Source organism: Microplitis mediator, chromosome 10 (assembly GCF_029852145.1).
Source record: "Microplitis mediator isolate UGA2020A chromosome 10, iyMicMedi2.1, whole genome shotgun sequence".
Classification (NCBI taxonomy): domain Eukaryota; kingdom Metazoa; phylum Arthropoda; class Insecta; order Hymenoptera; family Braconidae; genus Microplitis; species Microplitis mediator.
In genome coordinates this window covers 14,828,255-14,855,341 of record NC_079978.1, presented here as the reverse complement: position 1 = coordinate 14,855,341, position 27,087 = coordinate 14,828,255, and the positions used below count along the sequence as shown (strand labels likewise).

General features: G+C 32.3%; 1 protein-coding gene across 1 annotated transcript in view; it reads left to right on the top strand.

Moving 5' to 3' along the window:
• The window catches only part of LOC130676633 (tubulin alpha-2/alpha-4 chain-like), a 43,950-nt gene that overhangs the window by 13,681 nt on the left and 3,182 nt on the right, over positions 1 to 27,087 (top strand). The window contains exons 3-8 of the mRNA XM_057482984.1: positions 22,891 to 22,995; positions 23,074 to 23,270; positions 23,368 to 23,460; positions 23,587 to 23,772; positions 23,861 to 24,109; positions 24,180 to 24,343. Coding sequence (XP_057338967.1) covers positions 22,891 to 22,995; positions 23,074 to 23,270; positions 23,368 to 23,460; positions 23,587 to 23,772; positions 23,861 to 24,109; positions 24,180 to 24,343 — 994 coding nt within the window. The remainder of the gene's footprint in view (positions 1 to 22,890; positions 22,996 to 23,073; positions 23,271 to 23,367; positions 23,461 to 23,586; positions 23,773 to 23,860; positions 24,110 to 24,179; positions 24,344 to 27,087) is intronic.

Genomic DNA, 27,087 nt, shown 5'->3' with positions numbered 1-27,087 from the left:
TACTGCAAAACTCGTTAAAGGCTATTTTTCAGAACACAATATTCCAATTTTAATGTGGCTTGTGCACTCCCCTGATTTAAATATTATTGAAAACTGTTAGGGTGAACGAGTACGTGATATGTACTCTTCGGGACGTAAAGCTGATCGGGGTAACCCGGATTCCCCAACAAACTTACATATTTGACATTTGGACAACAACTACTTATTTTCTCCAACGCAAAGTCTATACATATTCAATTATTTGATGGTAATTTTAAATTAACAAATAATTTATCTGATTCCCAAATAAAAATTAAATTGATAATTCTAGTTATTTGTTAATACAAAAGTAGTACATGAAAATGGAATTTTTATAAAAATTTAAACATAATAATTGTTAGTTAATATATTCTCAATATTAATTTGTTAGTACGCATAGTATTTTGATAATAATATTTAAATTTCTTTCTATAGATAAATGAAAAATTATAAAAAGCAATAAAGTAATGTAATAATCGAAATTATTTAAATCCAACCAATAAGTCTACCGTACAAACTAAATAATTTGATTTAAACGTAACGAATATCTCCATTATATTTAAATTCTGCAACAGAAATTCAACTCAATTATTGTTATTTCTGTGATGATTGAGACATTCGTAGTGAACAAAATTATAAGGACACTGCTGACACTTGTATCTTTTGTTTTGCAATTGTGAAATATGATAAAATCTCCAGTGTTATAAAAGAGATGTCCACGATCCCCACTGGGCACACAGCTCTTCTCAGGCTGAGTTAGATAACCGAATTGGGCGCCAGTTCGTGTACCCCCACGAACAAAATATACTCAATAATAAATAAAGAAATGAAAATGAAAAATGAAAATAATAAAATCAGAGAGCAGTTTCAGATGTAGGAAAAGGATAGCAAGAAAGAGATAGTATGCAATAAATAAACAATAAAATTAAATTAATCCCAGGTTGGTAGCCATTTATCAACCCGATATATTTAAATTATACTATTGTTCCCATCGGGTATTAACAAAACAATAATGTGATTAATAATCAGTTACTTCAAAGTAAATTCTTAACCAACGCACAATAATAATTCAAAAAAAATTGTACAACGTGTTATCACTCGCACGTGATCGCAAATAAATCTGAATAATTATAAATAATGATGTGGTGCACTCTAAAAATCATTTAACCACAGTTTATAATTATATAATACGCATAAGCACTCTAATACGTTAAACAATTGTAAATATTCACCGCACTTAATAAAATGATCGCTAGTAATAATGTATAATAATAAATATGTAAATAATCGCTGATAATAATAATAAAATTTCCCAGCAAAAGCCTGAATACTTACAAACAGTATTCTCGCAATAAATCACCAGTGTTCAAATAATATTAATCAAATAATTATAAATAATCAACGCAAAATAATGAGAAATGATCACAAATAATAATTACCAATGTAAATATTTAACGCAAAATAAGTGATCACTGATAATAATATAAAATATTCAACTCAAAATAATACAGAATCACTGATGATATATAATTGGAAATTATTTAACTCAAAAATAATAAGAATAATCGCAGATACTGTGTACATACAAGTAGACATTTACCGCAAGATAAAAATTAAACACAAATAATATAATCCCAATAAATCATGAATGTTCTCAGCTAATAATTAAACAATTCGTAAATATCTACCACAATAAATAAAATGTTTAAAACTATGATGAATAATACTTGTAAATATTCTGATATTTACCGCTAAAACATATGAATAATCACCAATGATTAATCAATAACTAAAATAGTGATTATTAGGTTTCCAAGTTTTGGATAAATAGTTGCCGCTGGGACAAAACAAGTACGCACGTATAAATATATATATATATATATGTCGGAGGGTCAGCAGGTAGTTGAGGGGTACTCGTGGTATCGTCGTTATTATCACCATTATTTGGAGACATTTTTATTTAAACAATAAAATATCAGATAAACAACAAAATAATTATCGTCACGCACAAAAATTACTCTCGAGGAGATTTCACAAATGATTAAAGTATTACAAACAATTAAAGTATTACAATATGTTATAATTTAAGATTATCGTTACACAATATTAAGTATTCACTAAAGGCTAAAGATTACAATAACTACACTCAAATAACTATATGGATTATAATGCACAAGTAGTACAACAGTATTCACTAATTTAATATACAACTCAATCGTAGAGTTAACAAAGTATACACGACAGTAAAATTAGACTTGAGAACGAATACACGGTCAGCAGGATACGAGGTGCTGTCGACTCAAGCTCAAACAGAAGTGCCTTTGCACTCTGAACTCTTACTCTAAAAAAACTCTCTGTCTTTACCTGAAAGACCCAAACGAACTGCCTTATTCTATATTGCAATTATTTTACTATCCTCTGACCGTGGCTACGTTTGGTGAGCAGATGCCACTCCAAGTCTAAGCCTACCGTCATAAAAATATTTTACAACAAGCTTAAAAAAATTTCCCAATCCGATTAAGTTGTAAAATATTATTGTTAAGTATCGTTGTTTAAGAAAAATATAAACTAAAATGTAGTTGGGACTTTCCAAAGCCTCTGGGAAAACCCAGTTACAATTTTATCTCCGACACGGCCATTCTGACAATCACACGTCCTCGGGTGTCTCTAAAAACATGACATGTAAAACGGAGTATAAATTTTATGTCCTGATAAAATATTACAATCTTAGATTTATCCGCGAGTATGATTCATTCACAAGTCCAGTCATATAACAGAAATTTTATCGCTAATCAATAATAGTAGTTGAAACAATAATAATCGACAATAGTTGAAGCCACAAACTATGTTCACGTATACTATGCAAAAACCATCAGTCATCATTCCTAGTTGCCAAATATTCATACAATCTTACAATTCCCACCAGCTGACGCCCACTATTCCAGGCTCTGCCTGTATGCCACATACAGTATAAAAACATACAGTTGCCACAACTGTTTCCGCCACATCATCAGCTGCCCATCGCGCCCTGAACAAACTTCCATTATTCAACACAGTTGCCACAACTGTTTCCGCCACATCATTAGCTGCCCATCGCGCCCTGATCAAACCGACTAAATCAATTTGCAGTTACGACTACAGTCTAATGCATGTGCGTTATTTCAAGTTCTTATATTTAGTTTGCAGTTACGACTACAGCCTGATGCATGTGCGTTATCATAAGATCTTTTAACAAACCAGGTCCACGACCTGTAGCCCTCAGTGCTAAGCGTCACTGGTGGTTACCAATTCCAGAGTCCCTATTTCAGAACTCTGTGCATCATCAATACTTTCATGATCGATAGAACCATCGTTACTATCGTCAACACATACATCCAGTTCGCTGGGAATATGACTCTCAGGCATTTTTCTTAACCTATCGTGACTATATTTATAGCTTCTCTTATTACTTAATGACTTTAATTTATAACGATCATTATCAAGTATTTCTGTTATTACAAATGGACCTCTAAATTTTGGATCGAGTTTCGTCTGATTACGCTCCTCATTTTTAATTAAAACATAATCTCCTACTTTAAACGTATTTACTTTAGCTTTGTTTTTATCATACCTTAATTTTTCGTATTTAGCATTTTCCTCAATATTGTTAATTGCACACTGTCTTACATTAGAGATATCGACTTCTTTTTCGTTGTCACTAACTAATAAACCAAAGGGTCTTGCCTTTTTACCGATTAATAACTCTAAAGCACTTGCTTTGGTGATACGATTAATGGTAGTGTTTAATGCTAGCTGTACCTCACCGATGGCTTCTTGCCACGAACGATTATTAGTCTCAACAACAGTAAACATATTTTTAATTGTGCTCATAACACGTTCTACTTGACCGTTTGCTCTGCTAGACCCTGTAGCAATCAGATGCAAATTTATATCTTGAGATTTACAGAAATCTCCAAATTCTTTCCCGGTAAAACATCTGCCTTGATCGGCTATTACTCGAGAAGGTACACCGAATATAAATATTGCAGACTTTAAGGCCTTGATGACATTATTACAATCAATTTTACGAGTATGATGTAAGTATACGAATTTAGTAAAACCGTCGATGAGAACAATAATGTATTCTTTTGTATTATTTTTACCACTTAGTTTACCTGTAATATCCATATGAAGAGTGTGCCATGGTATGCGAGTCTTAGGTATGGGATGTAACTCGGCTTGAATTTTACCTGAGTTGGACTTAGAAAGTCTACAAACAATACAATTCTCGACAAATTTACGTACATATTTAGACATGTTGTCGAACCAGTAGTATTCATAAACTTTGTTAAGCGTTTTATCCCAACCTAAGTGCATAATGGACTCATGAATATGGTTAATTACAGACCAACGAAACGCTCTCGGTACAATTGGTAAACAAATTGTTTCCCCTTTCCGTTGTATTTTACGATGCAGAGTACCAGATTGGATCTCATAGGTTTTTGCGAGATCTTCAGATAGCTCGTCGCTTTCCAACTTAGTAACTATTTCCGAAATTTCCGGGTCACGTCGTTGTTCAGCAAGGAGCCAATCATCAGAAATCTCGGCGAGGTCAACACGCTTTTGTTCAACCTTATCAATCCGATCTGGAGACTCAGGTACTGGATTTCGAGAGAAGAAATCTACATGGGCCATACGGCTTCCTTCTCTGTAAACTATATCAAACTCAAATGCTTGTAAATAAGCCCACCACCTGTGTACTCTATCGTTAAGATCAATTTTGTTTTGTGAGGATTTCAACGAGTTACAGTCGGTCACGACAGTGAATTTGCGTCCATGTAAATAGTGACGAAAGTGTTTTATTGATTTTACAACAGCCATTGTCTCTAATTCATAGGAATGGTACCTCGATTCGGCAGGACTCGTTCTTTTACTAAAATACTCTACCGCTTTATTTTTACCATCTACTTTATGCATTAAAATAGCACCGTAACCTTCCGAGCTAGCGTCAGTATGTAATTCTATGGGATAATCAGGGTCAAATATCATTAAAACCGGCTCATTAGTTAAAATATGAATTATTTTCTGACGAATATTTTCGTGTGGTTCTGTCCATTCAATATTTTTCTTACCTGAGGTAAGTGCATATAAAGGTTTCATTGTCTGTGAGAATTTAGGGACAAATCGTCTAAAGTAAGAAGCAAGTCCAATGAATTGTCGTAGTTGTGTTACGGTCCGAGGAGCAGGTAGCAAAGTCAGTGCGTTAATTTTACGAGGGTTTGGACGAACGTCTCCGTTCTTTATTTCATATCCAAGATGTGAAACAGAAGTTTTAAGAAAAGAGCACTTAGCAAAATTAAATGAAAATCCCGCTTTTATAAGAGTATTTAAAACTATTTGAAGCCTTTCAAACGCTTCCTCTACTGTATCGGCAATTATTAATACATCGTCCAGATAAACTACAACGTAAGAATACGCGAGCTCGCCTAGAGCTTTCAGTATCGCCCTTTGAAAAACAGAAGGGGCATTTTTCAACCCAAAAGGCATTGTTAAAAATTCGAATTGTCCATCGGGTGTGACAAACGCCGTACGTTCAATAGATTCTGAGTGAATAGGAATCTGGTGAAAACCGCTAGCCATATCAAGACTAATGTAATACTTAGCTTTCCTAAGCCTTGGTATTTGATCAAGTATTAGTGGCAAAGGAAATTTATCAGACACGGTATATTTATTTAATTCACGATAGTCAACGCATAAGCGATCTGAACCATCCTTTTTCTTAACAAGTAGTATCGGACTAGCAAACGGAGAGTTACTAGGACGAATAACATTAGCTTGTAATAACTCATCTATTCTTTCTCTCACTGTCTGTCTTTCTTCTACACTAAGCCGGTAAGGTCTTCTCTGTACTGTTATATTAGGATCGGTCAAACGAATCTGGAGTTCACCAGTATTAACGCGAGTACGCGGAAATCCTGTAATAAAAGAGTTTTCAAATTCCTTCAGTATTGTAATTAATTTTGACTTATCATCTCCAATTAAATCAGTATCAACCTCATTTATATTAACAACTTCAGATTTATGACACGAATTAATAACTTTAGTTTTAGAAATACTAAAGCTGTCATGGGAAATATTGACATTAAAACCTAAACTCAAGATTTCGCGGCCGATCATAATATTACTCTTTAAATGGTCGTCCGGAACAACGTGAAAAAGTATTTCTAATGTAAATCCGTCAATATTGACAATAGATAAAATTTGTGTTGTGCAACTAACACCAACATTACCAATTCCTTTTAATATAATTAACTCATGCATTCTTTTACCCGAAAATTTCAAAGAAATCGACTCTTTTATTAATGAGCATTCGGCTCCCGAATCAAAACAATATGGAAACGACTCACCGAGATGATATAAATTACCAGTTGGGGCTGCAACAGTACATAAGTCGACTCGCCGCTCAACGCTGTTGTTGCTCTTGTTTCCTGAATTGTTGTTTCTTGTCGATGTACAATTCGGTGCGATGTGTCCATTTTCCCCACACTTGAAGCAAGTTACAGCTCGAACAGAAGAGTTGGATCCGGTAATTGATCGATGACCACTCGTTGTCTCCGCACGTTGATTCACGGGCTTCGATCGGCATTCCGTTCTTTTGTGGCCCATCTTGCCACAGTTGTGACATTTAATCGCCGAAGAAAATTTGAATCTTTTTGATTCTGATGTTGTGGAATTATCCTGAGATGGTGCTGGTCTTTTTCGCACGAATGAGAATCCTCTCATCTGACTCAGGAATTCAGATTCACTCTTAATATCACTTGTCAGTGCTACGCGTTCAACTCGAGTATCAATGTGAGATAGTCTTGCTAGCACTACTGCATTGATAATTTCATCGGTCGTTAAAGATCGCCAGCGAGCCTTCAACGATGATCGTAATCGAATACCAAACGCACCAACACTTTCATCTTTCATTGGCAGTTCATTGTTTATTTTTAAAACTGCCGCTGCCGCTGTTTCTTGACCACCGAAACGAGACACGAAGAGTTCCTTTAATTCCTGCCACTTAATACCAGGAATTGCCACTTGGGACAGCCACTGCGCTGCTGAGCCTTCCAAAGCTTTACTGAGTGCGGAAATCAATTCACTACCCTGTAAAGGGTTTTCAATTAAACATAAGTCAGCTGCGGAGCACCATGCAACTGGATCCGATCCCGCGCTCTCAGGATTGAACCGCGGCAAAGAAAAATTTTTATTCACAGGTTGTGATTTTTGCATACAACCTCTCATAAATTCGAACAAAATATTCCACTGATCTGGTGACGGACCAGACGGAGTAGATCCCACTTCTGATGTCGGAGGGTCAGCAGGTAGTTGAGGGGTACTCGTGGTATCGTCGTTATTATCACCATTATTTGGAGACATTTTTATTTAAACAATAAAATATCAGATAAACAACAAAATAATTATCGTCACGCACAAAAATTACTCTCGAGGAGATTTCACAAATGATTAAAGTATTACAAACAATTAAAGTATTACAATATGTTATAATTTAAGATTATCGTTACACAATATTAAGTATTCACTAAAGGCTAAAGATTACAATAACTACACTCAAATAACTATATGGATTATAATGCACAAGTAGTACAACAGTATTCACTAATTTAATATACAACTCAATCGTAGAGTTAACAAAGTATACACGACAGTAAAATTAGACTTGAGAACGAATACACGGTCAGCAGGATACGAGGTGCTGTCGACTCAAGCTCAAACAGAAGTGCCTTTGCACTCTGAACTCTTACTCTAAAAAAACTCTCTGTCTTTACCTGAAAGACCCAAACGAACTGCCTTATTCTATATTGCAATTATTTTACTATCCTCTGACCGTGGCTACGTTTGGTGAGCAGATGCCACTCCAAGTCTAAGCCTACCGTCATAAAAATATTTTACAACAAGCTTAAAAAAATTTCCCAATCCGATTAAGTTGTAAAATATTATTGTTAAGTATCGTTGTTTAAGAAAAATATAAACTAAAATGTAGTTGGGACTTTCCAAAGCCTCTGGGAAAACCCAGTTACAATTTTATCTCCGACTGTTTAAAACTATGATGAATAATACTTGTAAATATTCTGATATTTACCGCTAAAACATATGAATAATCACCAATGATTAATCAATAACTAAAATAGTGATTATTAGGTTTCCAAGTTTTGGATAAATAGTTGCCGCTGGGACAAAACAAGTACGCACGTATAAATATATATATATATATATATATATATATATATATATATATATATATATATATATATATATATATAATATATATTGAACTTTGCTAATAATTATTGCTCTCTCTCTCTCACTCACACGTGTGAGATATGCAAATGGCCACTGTTCAGTCACGAGCTTAATCATTTTGAAAAGCTTCGTGTACTTTCGCTACGTACGGGAGCAGCCGAACTCGCTACTGACTTGAATGTCAGTATAGTGCCGGGTCACTCGCTATTTGGGCCCGACACATACAATTTCTTGCTCATGACCGTGCCACGTCGGCATGAGAACCCGCTACCAGCCAGCCAATCAGAGAAATTGGCGGCTAACTATTTCCTGTTGGCGCGCTTTTAAGCCAATGGGAAAATTCGTTACTGCAGCCATGCTGCCACGTCACCATCGAGCAGCCACGAAGGAAGAAGACGACGTCTATTTTTCTAATCTACATCGATCAGTACGAATACAGCTATCCCTCCAACCGTTTCGCTCAATATATCACTAGTGTGATATAAGTCTGAACCGCTCCGCTAAATCTCCGCTTAACTATTCTCAATAATTAGCTAGTATATCAAGGCTACTAATTATTAAGTATATATTGAATTGTTGCTCGCGTGTTATTAATTATAAATTAATTATCGCGTCATTAACCGCTATCGACCACGTGTCGAATTTATACGCGCATTCCTTTACAGTCGCATTCGCTATCGCGTATCTTGTAGTTGCATTCGCTCTTAAGTATTTTTCTTACAGTTATTCAGTGTACATATTGTTGAATAAAGATCTATTCTATTATCTGTAATCTTTGTGTTAATTGTTGGTTATTGAATTAACCACACCTACACCAGAATCCCAAAGTACATTCGCTCATTTTACAGCCACCAACGCGGGACAAATTACACGCCAATGTATAAAGCACAAAGGTACTTACAGTCATCATCAATATATAGAACTCGTACAGGCTCTATTGGTTGCAATTTATCAATATAGCAATAATCAATGCAACAAATCAGATCAATATTAATTTCCAAAAGGCCAGCACACTTTGTAAATTTCAATTTTGCCAAATGGCGTCTCAATAAAATTATTACCAGCAACAGCAACACACCTTGCTCTTACAATAGATTATCCACGTCTGACCACGGCAGCACGTGTTTCTCACGCCGGCACTTCGGCCGACGCCATTTTGTGATCTATCTCACTTTAACCAATGGAGGAATATACCTGTCGCATGTTAATATTTCCCACACACCAACATAATGCATTAATTATTTTCGTGTAATTTGATCCATTCCCGACATCAAATGGCCATCCGCACATCTCAGAGTCAATGATTAACATGATTTGCAGATAAATCCCGCATTGATTCATTTATAAAACCAGTAAATTTATTTATAATGAATAAATTTACTGATGCCAACTGTTGCGTTGACACGCATGCGTCAACCAACCAAAATAATAATAAACATACAAATAAAGTACGCAATTATTTATCCCAGCGTCTATAAAATCCATTCATATGTTTATAAAAATCAGTAAATTTTATTGATTCCGCCGAGATTTACATCTAATAAACCAAACAGATAATAAAGATACAGTAATTAAGATAAAATAGTACATAAAATAATAATAATAATAATGTCCCAGACGTCTGAGCAGCGTGTGCTGCCATCTGTTGCCCCCTTCCAACCTAATGCGAAGATGCCGCGATATTTAAATATCGTGACAAAATTAACAAAGAACTTGACTAAATCAGCGATCAACGGACACGAGGTTATTCCTTCGGGAGAAACAACAGGTGCATTTTTTAATAAATATTTACCTGTTACCAGTGCTCAAATTATTAAAGGACTCAATATTACAATTAATTATTTATCATTATGTTCACTATTTTCAAATAAATAAAAAGTTATATTTCGCTCAGTAGCCTCTGCAATCATGCTACCACGTGTTCAACACATAAATTAAATTCAGTGCAATTTAATGTGAGCTCATTAAATTCATTTACTTCAGTGGTCATTATTGTTAAAACTCAATAATTAAATTCTTATGTATCTAGTGTTATTTAGAAATAGTAATTAACGTGTTCAATAATTAACTTCGCTCGGTAACCTCTGATTTCATGTTACTTTTCATTCTGACATTTTTACAATCAAATCAGTCTTCAAGTAAACTCAAATTATTTACTTAAATTATTTAAATTAATTACTCGAGCTCAATTTCAAAATTTGCATTCATTTAATTCCGTATTCATAAGCTCAGACAATTAACAGTATTAATCAATTAAATCAACTATTTAATTTGTAACCCAGTGATATTTTGTGCTGTGACAAATAAAAATATTGTTATATTTTTAAATATGCGTATTTTTCCAACATCCTAACCACCAACCAGTTCTGGCATGCATTTATTTTATTATTATTACAACAAAAATAATAATAAAAAAATAAAAAATAATAATAAATTTCTAAAAAATGGATGGTTATTTTCCTTGGTGTAGCGTCACGTTACAATTGTAATACCAATTACTAGGGACATTATTCTCCCGTACATTCCGTCTTAATTCTTCAACTATTGTCCGAAAGCTGTCACGTTGAGAATTAAGGGCCAAGTGAAAGAGCCTGGCTTGCTCTCGGCTGTTGTTGCGACCCTGAATTCTCCGGTTATTAAATCCATGATGATTAAATAGTAAAAGTTTTCCTCGGCCTCTTCCACGATTATCATTATTTTCCCCCCGCTGGGCATGAAGTTGATCGATGACTAATCTCAAATCAATAATTTAAAAATGTCAAATATTATTAAAAAGAAAATAAATAAACAAAAAAAATAAGAATAATATAAATAACATATATAATAATAAATAAATAAATAATAACAATAACAATAATAATAATAAATAAAATAAATTAGGTAATTTCATCGTAAGATGATTTATTTGAAATAAAATAATTATTATTATTCAAAATTTAAAAATATTATTTGATGATTTAAGATTTAAGTAAACGTTTTGTTTGAAATTTTTTTTTAAATATTTACTAATATTGAAGAATAAAATTATTTAATGATATAAGATTTAAGTAAAGAAATAAAAAGTTTTCTAAATATTTTTTTTTATTGGAGAAAAAAATATTATTTAATAATTTAAGATTCAAGTAAAAAAAAAAAAGTTTTTAAAATATTTTCCCTTCATTCATTTTTACCTTGAGGATTATTTAGGTTTTCTTCTGCAATTTCCTCATTGTTATCGTCAGTATCGACATCACAATTGTCAACGTCGCTGACCTGGATCGACATGGCGTTCATGTCGTCTTCATCGTTGTCGTCAGAGAATGGGTTGATATACCGCCAATTTTCATCATCCAAAAAAATAGTCTTCTGATCGATTTTAAGAACTTGACATTAAAATAAAAATAACTAGAAAACCATGCGGAATTCGAAAAAACTTTACAGAAAAATCTTCTAGGGAATAAAATTGGCTACAAAAAAGGTGTAATGATATTTTGTAATAGGTCTGATAGTTTCGCCGGAAAAGTAAAAAAATCTCAAAATTTTATATGAATTTGACTTCAACCTCAAATAACTTTTGAAAAAATTGATTCCACAAAAAATGATAAAAATCTTTTTTTGTAGAGCATTCAATTCCCTACAAACTTATGCCTGCCAATTATTCCTATGACGCATCGTTAGCTACTTATAAAAATCAGAAGACGTAAAAAAAATTTTTCCCATGTTATTCTTATGGAAAATAGAAAAGTGCAATGCGGACAATGTTAGTATTAATTTGAAGCTATAATATTCACAGGCGTCTTTTTTTATCTAAACGAAACTTTTGAACCTGTTTGGAAGGAAAAAAAAAATTTGTTTGTTTTTTGGATCACCCTAATATATATATATCTATAGTTTTACAGCCTTTTTTTATTCTTTCATTAATTGTAATTAAACGATACTGAGTTACCGAGCCATTCGCAATAGGAGACTTACGATTCTTTTAAAGAATTAAAAAAAAAAAAGAATTTTATTCAATCACTGCTTTTTTCGCAAGTTACAATGTATACGGGATTCGTACATGACGAACGGGAATTTTTTTAAAACTATTTTGATGTTCTTTCCGTTTTTATTGAACTAAATAAATTTCTGAAAAGTATGGAATTAATCTCCATTAAATTATCTGCAAAATAGTATGCAAAATATTTAATTTCGTGAACTAACAAGGGTATAATAGTTGAAATGGTTGTCAAAGTGAGGCGAAAAAAAATTTTTCGATCGTAAAGCACACTCTGATGCTTCACATCATGAGTCGTGAAAACACTCAGGATGATAGGCAATTCTGAACCATACACCTCAAATAAAAAATTACACGAGCATGCACTAATTAATGACATATATGATGATATTTATAAGCAAACTAATTTATTTTAGGAATACTGACCTAGTCATTTACGTATATTATAAATCTGTTATTTAATAATGCCAATGAAATCCCGTTTATAATAAAACACAAGCTTCTAAACAACCTTTTCCTAAAATAATATATCTATATCCATACCTGTACATATTGTAAATAATGTATTTATGCGTAGATTAAGTTAGATTAAGTTAGTTTGTAAGTTGACATACACGTTCAGTGGGTTTTTTTTTTAATTTTTACCACCCAATAATTTATCTAATATAATATAAAACTAAAATATGAATTTAATAAGCTACAAACAATTGGTTAAGTTTCTACAGATAGGAACGGTTTGACAAAATATAAACATAAAATGTTTCACAAAGTTATATAATACAAAACTGATAGTTAAAGAGATTTTCAAAACGAAACGAAAAAATAACACAGCAGCACATTCATTCCTGATCAGTCCAACTGACAAGAATACTCTACAGATAGCGAGCAAGGCAATCAGCGCTGAACAACTAGTAAATATTCAAGCGAGCAAGGCTTGAATTTTCTCCAGCTACTTCTCTACAACCACCAGTTCTTTTAAGAACTAACTTTCAAGTTGTCTTAGCTCTTTTCAGGGCTAGTCAACTAGACCTCCAGTACAAACGTAAGACTTCTCAACATCTAAACGGTTCTTCTCAAGACCTCAACTTGAAAACTCTCTAACGCAAGACTCAAGGTCTTTTAAAAGACCAAACCGGCCTTTTTCAAGGCCACCAACTCTTTCTAACGTGCGAATTCACTTCAATAGAAAACTATCAAACCAGCAGACTCCTCGAGTCTTAAAGTTGAACAGAATTGCTAAAATTTATAGTCAAAATATAAATTGTTGTAAGTCGCTCGATATCTTTGAAATTTCGCGAAAGAGGTATCAGCTGCGCTACTTTTTACTTAAATTTGGCAATTACTCATAATAATAATAATTTTAAGAAAATTAAGGTGCACATAACATCCAAAAGATTCGAATGATTTTCAAATATAAATAGTTTGATTCGATGAGAAATAGATAATTAGATTAATACATATTAATTATGTATTATCATATTTGATAGCGATCTATCTGTTTTTATACTAACATATATGCCCATATATGGCAATACATGGGCATATATGGTCATACATAGACACACAGATTTTTCAAATAAATTTGAGCTGGCTATTACAATTACTTATAAACAGGATGTTGATGTGTAAAAAAATAAGAAATTTTTTGATATTACTAACAGCATATTGATGGTTATATTTCCCCGTGAAAATTGAATCATACATGGCCATATATAAATGCTCCATATATGGCCATGTATGGAAATTGGCCAGGCATGGCTAATTGGGACCAGATTGGCTTATATATTACCATACATGACCTATATGACCATGCCTGGTCATGTATGTTAATTGGCTAGGTATGACCATGTATGACCATACATAGCTTGATATGGTCATATATGACTACGTATAGAAATTTTGACTAAATTAAAAAAAAAAATTTTTTTTCATCATTTTGGCGACGCAGAGATTATCAAATATGCGAATAATTGAATAGGAAATGGGATTCGAACTTTTGAAATCAGAAAAAAAAACGCTAGACTTAGTAATTATCGCACCCGCTTGAGTAGGATTCGAACCCGGGACCTTCTGTACGAAAGATCGACGCTTTGACGACTAGGCTATGCAACCGGCAGTGACAACGAAGTTTAGTTGTACAACGTAGGATTAAAAGAATATATTCATTTTTAAAAATGAAAAATATAATCATCAATCTAGTGTTAGTAATATCAAAAAAATTTCTTACTTTTTTGCACTACAATATCCTATTTATAAGTAACTATAATAGTTAACTCAAATCTATCTAAAGAATCTGTATGTCTATATGACCATTCATGCCCATATATTGCCATCTATAGGCATATAAGTATAAAAACAGGGATCTGTAATATTTAAACCGAAGACAGTTCAACCTAGCGACATTTCAATTGAAAACGATGAAACCAAATAATATTCAAACATTGAATTGAAAACTTTAAATTTCAATATGTACAGTATCATATTGTTTTTTAAATATAATGAAACGCAATTTACAATTTACCTTCTCACCAAGACAATTTATAGATAAATTGAGAAAAATATAGTTAGCCCGAACTGGGAATCGAACCCAGACCATGTCGGTACCGCCAGGAATGAAACCAGTTGGAAATAGGTCAAGACATATGCTTGAAATCGTACTGTGCCCTTTTTTCACAGATTTTGGGTGGGTATTATTTTGGAAATAGGTCAACACATATGCTTGGAATGGTACAGTACCCGTTTATCGAAAACCATTAATTAATTTCCACTTAAAATATATTTTTCTGAGTAAGATTTATCGACAGGATATTTTGTTACGGATTTTTTGTCTCTTGAATATTTAGTCCGGGGATACTTTGTCTATCGGATTAAATGTCTTTGTATATTTGATCAGGGATTTTTTGTCGGTTGAAATGTCGCTAGGTTGAACTGTCGTTCGGTTGAAGTGTCGTGGTTGAACTGTCGAGGTTGAACTGTCCGCTTAATAGTCGCGACACCAAAAACAGAGAGTGCGCTATCGAATATGATAATAGATAATCACGCATTAGAAGTATGCGAATAGTTTGAACTTACTAATAATCTATTTCTCAACGAATCAAGCTATTCATTAGGGTGTCCGTTATTTCCCAAATCAATTTTTATTTATCAATCGCCCCCTGAATCTTTAGTTTATGACCTAAAAAAAAAATATCCAACACAATTAGGCTCTTAATTTTCACCTTAAACCGTGCCGAAATCATTTTATATTTCCCATTTAAATAACATGGGATTTTTAGACTTTTGACTCTTAATTTTTTTTCTCAGAAACAAATGAGAGTAAAAATTTGATCGAAGCATATTCTGATAGGAAATTGAACGTTCTACAAAAAAGTTTTCCGATGAATTTTCGATAAAATAACTCCTTCAAAACTTATTTAACGTTAAACTTGTGTTTGTTAATAATCCTACAATATTTTTAATTCTATATTCATTTTTACCATTTTTGGCTATAAAATCGTTGGAATAAAAGATAGTTGTTATTATCACTAGAGTACCGATGATCATTTATGTAGATTTCATGGCCTAAATAGAAAATCAAGGGAAAAAAAAATAGTTTTATAAGAAATAATAGAAATAACATACCTTTCCTCATACAAACGAACTTTAAAATGAATTAATGGTAAATGATGAAATAAAAATGTAATAACTTCTTTGTCTATAATATTGTAAGCAGATTTATTATCATTTTTGCTTTCTTTCGAGAGCCGTCTAAAAAGTCGTTATTGCCCACCCACGTTTCACATCTAATTTCAAAAAATTTCTATCAGTGTTAAATCTTTCAAAAAATTGTAAGGAATCCGAATTTACTTACGAATTGTTAACAATTTACAAGTAATTAATGATGTCACCGAAAGAGCAATTAAATTAACTTAAGAGTATATCAACATTTTAACAACACGAGAAGACCAAAAACAATATTTGATTCAAATTGTAAATGAGTACAAAACAAAATATCCTAATGCGACCATAACTTTCTTAACAAAAAATTATAAAGAAAGCAAAAATGATAATAAATCTGCTTATAACATTATTGGCGAAGGAGTTTTTACATTTTTATTTCACCACTTTCCATTAATTCATTTTAAAGTTCGTCTGTATGAGGAAAGGTATGTTATTTCTATTACTTCTGATGAAAAAAATTTTTTTTTCCCTTGATTTTCTGTTTAGGCCATGAAATCTACATAAATGATCATCGGTACTCTAGTGATAATAATAATTATCTTTTATTTCAACGATTTTATAGCCAAAAACGGTAAAAATGAAAGTAGAATTAAAAATATTATAGGATTGATAACAAACACAAGTTTAACGTTAAATAACTTTTGAAGGAGTTGTTTTATCGAAAATCCATTAGAGAACATTTTTGTAGAGCGTTCAATTTCCTATCACAATATGCTTCGATTAAATTTTTCCTCTCATTTGTTTCTAAGGAAAAAGATTAAGAGTCAAAAGTCTAAAAATCCCATGTTATTTAAATGGGAAATATAAAATGATTTCGGCACGGTTTAAGGTGAAAATTAAGAGCCTAATTGTGTTGGATATTTTTTTTTAGGTCATAAACTAAAGATTCAGGAGGCGATCGGTGAATAAAAATCGATTTGGGAAATAACGGACACCCGTTATTACCCAAATCCTTACTATTACCCATCCCCTACTATTCATATTTGGAAATCATTCGAATCTTTTAGATATTATGTGGACCCTAATTTTTCTAAAATTATTATTGTTATGAGTCATTGCCGAATTTGACTAAAAAGTAGCGCAGCTGATACCTCTTTCTCAAAATATCAAAGATATCTAGCGACCTTCAACAATTTATATTTAGACTTTCAATTTTAGCAGTTCGATTTCTCATTTATAAAACATTTCCGATACAAAAAAATTCAAGAGAGCCAAGTGGATACGACCTATTATGCTCAAGTTACAGAGCTTGAAATCTTGGCCTTAATTATGATTGGCATAAAATCTTCTAAAATTTGGAATTCATTAATTTGACGCAACAAAGGCCATAGGCCGATAAGTATAGTGAATCGGCCCCAGAAAGATATCTGGCTTATAATTTCAGGGTATGTTGGTACTTATAAGATACTTCGATACTGCAATTTTGAGCTCTTCATCTAATACCGTTTTCGAGAAAATCGAAAAAAGCTGAAATTCAGAAAAAAATTATTTTCTCAGAAACTCGTGAACCGATTGATTTGAATTTCTAATATGTTTTGGGGGATGATAGTAGCTTCTAGGGAAAAAATTATGAGCTATATTGGTTCATAAGAACCTTGAATAAAATGACGTTTTTCTTTTAATTTTAATTTTGAACTATGATAGAGTTTTCGCACAATTATGAAACTATTTTTATTTAATTTCTCATCCAATTTCCTGTGGAATTATGACTTTTATGAATATTAATAAATGGTACGCCATATTGAAAAAAAATAGAAAACAGTTTTTTTATTCAAAAATCAAGTTATTTCAATGTTTTTATTCAATGAACAGTAGGAATGGTGCTCACTTGAATATTATTTTCGATTATGTATGTGATAACTACGTTTTAATAAATATTATTGTTCCCGCATAATAATTAGTTCATTCAGTAACTGTAAGATGGCACTGTTATTACAAGTCGGTAACCTTATTTTCTACTTTTAATTAAGAATGACATATTTACAAACCAACCTTCAAATTCACTGTTTACATTAAAAAAGAGCTTGGTTCATTTTTCTATTATCGTTTGTTCCAAAATACACTAATGGAAAAAATTAAAGGATCAAAAAAAAATTCTAAATTTTTAGGCGATTTTCAACAGGCTCTAACTTTGAGAGAAATGGTCGTACAAGAAAAAAAAAAGGAAATTGTAGCTTCAAGTATCTACTTTTTGGATTAGAACTTTAAAATTTTTTAGCGTCAGCAGTTTTTGAGTAATCTTAGAAAAACTAACGGCAAAAAAATTTTCAAATTTTTTTAATTTTTTTTTTTTGGTCTCCGGGCGTGGAAAAAATTATTTTTGCTTAACCACTATAAGGGTCGGATAACTTGATTATTCAGCTTTAATTTCTTTTTTTATGGACCTTGATACGTCCACTTCTCGCCGAGATATCGGTCTTCAAATGGAAAAGGATCCTTTTGTCTTTGATTATCGATATCTCAGAAACCAATGATCGCACAGAAAGTTGATGGTGGGTTTTAAAAACTTGAATAAATTCCCTTCAACGATTAGCCATTGCTTTTCAAAAAAAAAAATTTTTCCTATCGTCACATGAATTTAAAAATGCAACAAAAAAAGGGCTTTTTGTGGTTTTTTAGAAAATCAATCGCTGAAACGAAAATATTGTGGAAATCAATAATGTTGACTGTGCATTTTACAGTTCAATATGTCCACAAAAACCCTGCAGAGAGCCAGATTAATCAAACCAGCCGTTTTTTTGTTTCACGCGATCAAATTTTTAGAAAAATTAAAGGATCACGTTTTTTGCTCTGAAAAGCTCATAATCTTTAACAAGATGAAAACAAACATTTTAGCGGAGCTTTGTCCACAATTTTATTGCAGACAGTGCTTGAATTTCCAAAAAAGAAAAAACTTTTTTTTTCGAAACAAAAATTTCAAAAAAAAAAAATTTTTTTTGAATTTAATGACTGAGAGATCAGTAAAATCACGGAATGCAGCGACGTAAACGTGTTAAAAATTAGAGGATGTTGGTTTTGTAAATTTCCAAAAGTTATTCCAAAAAAAAATTTTTTTGAAAAAATTTTTTTTTTGAAATTTTTGTTTCGAAAAAAAAAGTTTTTTCTTTTTTGGAAATTCAAGCACTGTCTGCAATAAAATTGTGGACAAAGCTCCGCTAAAATGTTTGTTTTCATCTTGTTAAAGATTATGAGCTTTTCAGAGCAAAAAACGTGATCCTTTAATTTTTCTAAAAATTTGATCGCGTGAAACAAAAAAACGGCTGGTTTGATTAATCTGGCTCTCTGCAGGGTTTTTGTGGACATATTGAACTGTAAAATGCACAGTCAACATTATTGATTTCCACAATATTTTCGTTTCAGCGATTGATTTTCTAAAAAACCACAAAAAGCCCTTTTTTTGTTGCATTTTTAAATTCATGTGACGATAGGAAAAATTTTTTTTTTTGAAAAGCAATGGCTAATCGTTGAAGGGAATTTATTCAAGTTTTTAAAACCCACCATCAACTTTCTGTGCGATCATTGGTTTCTGAGATATCGATAATCAAAGACAAAAGGATCCTTTTCCATTTGAAGACCGATATCTCGGCGAGAAGTGGACGTATCAAGGTCCATAAAAAAAGAAATTAAAGCTGAATAATCAAGTTATCCGGAGACCAAAAAAAAAATTAGAAAAATTTGAAAATTTTTTTGCCGTTAGTTTTTCTAAGATTACTCAAAAACTGCTGACGCTAAAAACTTTTAAAGTTCTAATCCAAAAAGTAGATACTTGAAGCTACAATTTCCTTTTTTTTTTTTTCTTGTACGACCATTTCTCTCAAAGTTAGAGCCTGTTGAAAATCGCCTAAAAATTTAGAATTTTTTTTTGATCCTTTAATTTTTTCCATTAGTGTATAAAAAGGACGTATTACTCTGATTTTATATAAATGCAAATATCTCTACGTCTAAAAATAACAATCCAAAATGTTGCGCTTGTTCAAAATTCATAAAAAAAAGTACCTCGTGCTTCAAAACATATAGAAAGTGATGGAGATGCTGCAGAGTTTTCAACTATTTTCGACTGTCCAATTATAGTTGGTGATATTGTGTGCTCATGTTGCCGTTGAAAAAATTATAAAAAAACGAAACTTGATGATGAAGAAACGGAAACATTTGGAGAAAATGAATTGATTTCAGATATAAGTGATTTGAGTGGCATGTTAGAAAGAACTGAATCAAACTTATCATCGATGATTTTGTCGCAATCAAGCTCTGATGGTCCATCATATCATTTGAATCTTGTATCTCATGATACAGAGGAGTGTATTGAAATTCAAATTGAAAGAACTGTTGCTACTCACAGATACTGTTGTGTGTGTAATGTTTTAAATACCAATCTTGTACTTGTTCCTCAAGATGCACGTACTCAATGCTTCATCAAGCGACCAATTTTTATTCCGAATGGAAATCGATGCTGCAGAGACCACCTGATAAAAAAATGTTTTTATGAAGAGAATTTAGATAGGTTAAAGGTTTTTTCCAATTGGAGTATTTTAAGATCGTCAGAACTAACGCAACTTATGGCAAACTTGGTTGTTGACTGTGAGTCTACTTTGCTCCATAAAATGGATTATTTTCGAATTTGTGATGAACAACTTTATATATTTACTGGATTAAGAAGAGAAAATATAATAGAAGTAAGTGATTTATTAATAACAATGAGGAATACAGATTCTCGCACGGTTACTCAAGCACTTATTGTATTTCTATTCAAACTTCGTACTGGCAACTCAAACAAATTGATATCAGCGACTTTACAATTACCAAATGAGCAGTTGGTTTCAAAGTATTGCGAACAAGTAATATAATCATTCGAAAAAGATGCATTACCTCGTTACTTTGGTTTTCAAGCCATGTCCAGAACTGATCTTGTTCAAAATAATTCATCACCGCTATTAAAGTGTTTGTACGCTGATTTGAGTGATAAGCTTTTTCTGATTTGCGATGGAACATATGCTCGTCATCAAAAGAGCTCTAATAATGCATATCAAAGAAAGTCTTTCTCTGGGCAAAAGAAAGTGCCGCTATGTAAACCATTTACTATTTGTACAACAAATGGTTATATAGTTGATATGCTAGGGCCATATTACGTCAACCTAATTGACGCTGCTATAATGAAAGAGATTATCGATTCTCCTGATGGTATTTGCAACTTATTGGAGCCGGGCGATGTTTTTGTTGTTGATCGAGGATTTCGTGACGTGCAGGCGCACTTAGAAGAAAAAGGTTATCAAGTATTGATGCCCGCATTGAAAGGTAAAAGAAATCGTTTAACGACGACTGAATCTAATGCTTCAAGGTACGTTACAAAAATTCGATGGGCAGTAGAAGCAGTACATGCTAAAACAAAAATATCATTTACTTGACCAGAAATTTGACAATAAAATGCTACCTAGAGTAGGTAGTTTTTATAGAATCGCATCATTTCTTCACAATCAATACAATAAACGCCTGTCTTCAGATGCAGAGTATTTTGATGAAATAGTTGAAATGATGGAATCTCGAAATAATACGGACAATATATTAGCTGAAGAAGTAGATAAAAATGGTTGGCAGCGGAAGAAACTTCCATTTGAGATAATTTCATCTTGTGATTTAATGGACTTTCCGGAAATGACTGAAAAGGACTTGAAGCTTCCATTAACGGGATCATATCAATATAAACAAGCAATATCATATTTAGCAGAAATGATGGATGAATCAGATAATATAACTATTCAGTTTGTCAAAGATCAAACCAATGTGTTGAAGGCTCAAGTGCAATCTCGTCATATCGGAAGAAAAGTTTACAGATGTTTTATTGAATATAAACCAGACACAATTGGATGGAGTGGAATATCAAGGTATTGTTGTGAATGTGCTAATGGACTCAAAACCATTGGTTGTTGTTCACATGTTGCTGCAATAATTTTCTACTTAGCACACGCTCGATATTTGGCTAAAATCCCCAGACCAGCTGAAATACTTAATTCCTTATTCAATAGAGGTAATATTACCACGGTCATTGATGAAGATAGCGAGGAGGATTAGTCATGAGGATCACAGAACATCTTTCTTACTATGTAAAAAATAAGATATTCAAATATAGCGATAACTAGTGTTTAATGAATAAAAACATTGAAATAACTTGATTTTTGAATAAAAAAACTGTTTTCTATTTTTTTTTCAATATGGCGTACCATTTATTAATATTCGTAAAAGTCATAATTTCACAGGGAATTGGATGAGGAATTAAAAAAAAAATAGTTTCATAATTGTGCGAAAACTCTATCATAATTCAAAATTAAAATTAAAAGAAAAACGTCATTTTATTCAAGGTTCTTATGAACCAATATAGCTCATAATTTATTTACTAGAAGCTACCATCATCCCCCAAAACATATTAGAAATTTAAATCAATCGGTTCACGGGTTCCTGAGAAAATCATTTTTTTGTGAATTTCAGCTTTTTTCGATTTCCTTGAAAACGGTATTAGATGAAGAGCTGAAACTTGCAGTATCGAAGTATCTTATAAGTACCAACATATTTTGAAATTACAGGCCAGATATCTTTCTGGGGCCGATTCACTATACTTATCGGCCTATGGCCTTTAAACTTAATTTTTGTATATAGTTCAGACATGCTCATGTATGAACTATATACGGTCATATGTAGCCATCTATAATTCATTAATTATGGGCATGCATGATCATCAGTCATTGCAACCATAATAATATTAAAACTGTAATGAATTGGGTAATTCGTTTAAAAACATATCTTTTTCCCAAATATATGGGACTGCATGGTATGATTTTGTATATTTACGAGTATAGTTTCAAGTGAATACTAGAATTTTACTCATAAATTTACTGTTATAGATGAAATAAGAACTGGCACTTATCGTCAACTATTTCATCCTGAACAATTAATTACGGGAAAAGAAGATGCTGCAAATAATTATGCTCGTGGACATTATACAATAGGTATATTGATAAAATTATACATATCAATAAAATTTTTTTAATTTTTTAAAGTGTATTAATTACTGTAAATAAATCTAGGAAAAGAAATAATTGATTTAACGATAGATCGTATTCGACGAATTACTGAACAATGTCGAGGTCTTCAAGGGTTTCTTATCTTTCATTCATTTGGTGGTGGAACAGGTTCGGGGTTTTCAAGTTTACTTATGGAACAATTATCTGTAGAGTATCCTAAACGAAGCAAACTGTCTTTCAGTATTTATCCTGCACCCCAGGTAAATTCATATAGCAATCATTGTTTTTGATAAGTATAATTATTAATCAAAAGTTAAAAAAAATAAAAAAAAAATTACTAACGAATTATCGCTTAAGGTCTCAACTGCAGTTGTTGAACCATACAATGCTATACTTTACACGCACCCTACCCTTGAACACTGTGATGTCGCTTTTATTGTCGATAATCAGGTAAACATGAAGGTTAAACATAATTTGTTTAGAATTACACAAGAAAATTTTTAACGATATTTTTCTGTATTTGTGCTGATATAGTTGAATTTAAATAAAGTATCCGCTTGATTAATTCTTCAACAGGCAATTTATGAATTATGCAGACGAAATTTGAGTATTGAAAGGCCAACATACACAAATTTAAATAGATTAATTGGTCAAATAGTTTCTTCAATTACGGCAAGTCTTCGATTCGATGGAGCTTTGAATGTTGATTTAACGGAATTCCAAACTAATCTAGTTCCCTATCCGAGAATACATTTTCCGCTCGTAAGTTTTTATAAGACATAAATATGTATTGCTTGTAAGTTGTATTTTAGAGTTGATTAGTTTAGTAAAATATACAAATTTATTTTAGGCAACATATGCACCAGTTTTATCAGGGGATAAAGCTGGACACGAACGATCGACAGTCGCCGATATTACAAGTTCGTGTTTCGAGCCAAACCATCAGATGGTTAATTGTGATCCTAGAAAAGGGAAATATATGGCTGTTTGTATGCTTTATCGTGGTGACGTCGTCCCTAAAGATGTTAATGCAGCAATTGCAACGATAAAACAACAGAAGCATGTACAGTTTGTCGAATGGTCTCCCACGGGCTTTAAAGTACATTTTATATTTCTTTTTATTTGTAATTGTCAACCTAATTAAATTTATCATAAGTAAAATATTTCAGGTTGGAATAAATTATCAACCACCGACAGTAGTGCCAGGAGGTGATTTAGCGAAAACAGAAAGAGCTGTTTGTTGTCTTTCTAATACAACAGCAATAGTCGATGCTTGGGCAAGAATTGATCATAAATTCGATTTGATGTACTCCAAAAGAGCTTTTGTTCATTGGTAATACTTCATATATGCCTTTTATATATTTTTCATAAGTACTACAGTATAATTTGTTGCAAGTAGTCGTTAAGAGGTGTAAGAGAAAAAAATCTTAAAAGTAACCATTCTTCTACCATATTTCATTTATATGTACTCTTTAAAAAACGATAAGTAGAGTTTCCCTGGCGGTTTTGAATAACGGTGGAAATACCGTGGAAACACGGTAGAATCACGGTGGGTTTGTGCCATTTTATCACTGTGTGTACACGGTAATTCCACGGTGCACCCACCGTGGTAACACCGTGATTAGACAGTGTGCCCATCATGGTTCCACGGTGTACCCACCATGGTTCGATGATGGATCCAGAAATTTAATTACGAAAAAAAAAAAAAAACAATCTTGTTTACTGGTAGGCTTGATCCCGAGACATTTGAATTCAAAGTCTGATCTATTATCCATTGTTCCAAATCTCACAATTAAAAAATAAAGTTGATTGTATTTCTTTGGATAAAATTGAACTTAAGAAAATTAAAGACGTCAAATAAATGATTGATTTTCTAATTTGTGTTCTATTCAATTATGTTATTGTTTATATAGTAACAAGACAAATAGTGGTATGCCCAGTAATAAGTAGACAATAACTACTTGTTTTGGTCAGTTACATAGATAAGAAGTTGAAATTTCTCAAACTGAAATAAAAATTTTGTAAGTTAATATCCAGGTTTTTATAATTAAATTCCTTATTCAAGATTCGAAATTCTCTCAACTGTCCCACTAATGGTGTTGTTAGCCTATCTTCAGAAATTTAAACAAAGTTTGTATACTTTGTAACACTTATAAATGCGGCAAATTAGAAAATTTCATCGACTTTATAAGCTTCATGAATCATTATGAAATCATTTTTTTCGAATAATGCTACGTTATATAAACCTATGTTCATTATTTCACAAAATTTTATGACTCACACACCTGCACAGCTTGATATTTACACAGAAATTGCTATTAGATAGAATTCGCTAGAACTCTATTATTATGATTTATAAGATTATATGAAAAGTAAAAAAATTTTATTAAAGTTTTTTGACTGAATGGATAAATATGTAAGATTATATACAAAATAATGTAATTTTATATATTTATATGAAATTGAACTCTAAAGATTTATATTCTTATATATAGAAATCAGTGGCTATCCAGTGGTAACACGATGGGTACACTGTGTAACCACGGTATACCCACTGTGAAACCACTGTGGGTACACCGTGTGTACATGGTGGTAAAATGACGCAAAACCGCCGTGTATCCACCGTGATTCAACCGTGCTTCTATTTCCACGGTGTTCCCACCGTGATTTAAATCCGCCAGGGTTACTGTAAATTAGTAAATCTGCATTGGGAACTAGGTATGTGTTTACCACTGGTTGGATTAGTGGTATACCCGGGAAAAATGATATAGATATGACCAGATATAATTATATCTGATCAGATAAAATTATATCTTGACAGATCTATTTATATCTGATCAGATCTAATATTCAGCCATGATCAAATTTCATTATATCTGGCCAACCACCGTTTATATCTGGTCAGACCTCATCAGATATAAGTACATCTAGGCTAGATACAATATCAGGCATGATTATATATAGTTAGATCGGCGTATATCTCGTAAGATCTGATTAGATAACTATATCTAAACTGAATACAACATTTAACATAATCTGATCTTGTTATATCTGTTCAGATATGATCATGTATATTTTTTTTTTTTTTTATCGAAAATTTTTTATTTATATGAATTTTTTCATCAATCATAATCATGTATAATTCGTCTGAGTAACGTTCCTAATACATTAAATTACATTCCGGATCAAATTAAAACTATTTTTTTAACTTCCCGCTAAGAAAATTGTAAATTTTCAAAAATTCGGGAAGTTATTGGTTTCGGTCCGATTTACGAAAATCGAATTTCCATCAGATGTCGACGTTTCGAGGTCCTAGGAAGCTATCCTGACTAATTTTACGATGATGTCCGAGTGTATGTATGTGTGTACGTACGTACGTATGTATGTATGTAAATATTCATAACTCTTGAACGGATGAACCGATTTTGATCGTTGAGGTGTCATTCGACGCGGCTTGTTAATGTCTTGAAGCCGTAAAAATTTGAACTTAATCGGTAGGGTGCGTTCAGAGATATTTCAAAAATAAAATTTTTTCGAAAATGTTTTATTTGGATAACTTTTAATTTGCTCGATGGATTTATTCCAAAATCTAATCAGCTCTAAAACTCTATAAGCCGCGTCGAATGCCACCTCAACCATCAAAATCGGTTCATTCGTTCAAGAGAAACCGTTGACGAAAGAATTCAAAAAAAAATTTTTTTTCGGTTTTTTCGAAATTTCTCAAAAACGACTCGATAAATCGATTTCAAAATTTGATCAGCTTTAGAACTTGATAAAACACGTCGATTGCCGCCTCAACCATCAAAATCGGTTAATTCGTTCGCGAGATATCGTGGGAGAAAGAAATGCTAAAAAATGGTTTTTTACAAAACAATGGCATGCAAAAGTATTTGCGAGCTCGAAGAGCTCGAAAATGTATTCACAATAATGTTTTCGAGCTCAACGAGCTCGAAAACAGCGGGAAGTTTTGGGGCTGGCCCGCAGGGTCATCTGACAGACCGATTTTTTTTTTTGAATTTATTATTTTTTAACTTCCCGCTAAGAAAATCGGTGATTTTCGAAAAATTCGGGAAGTTA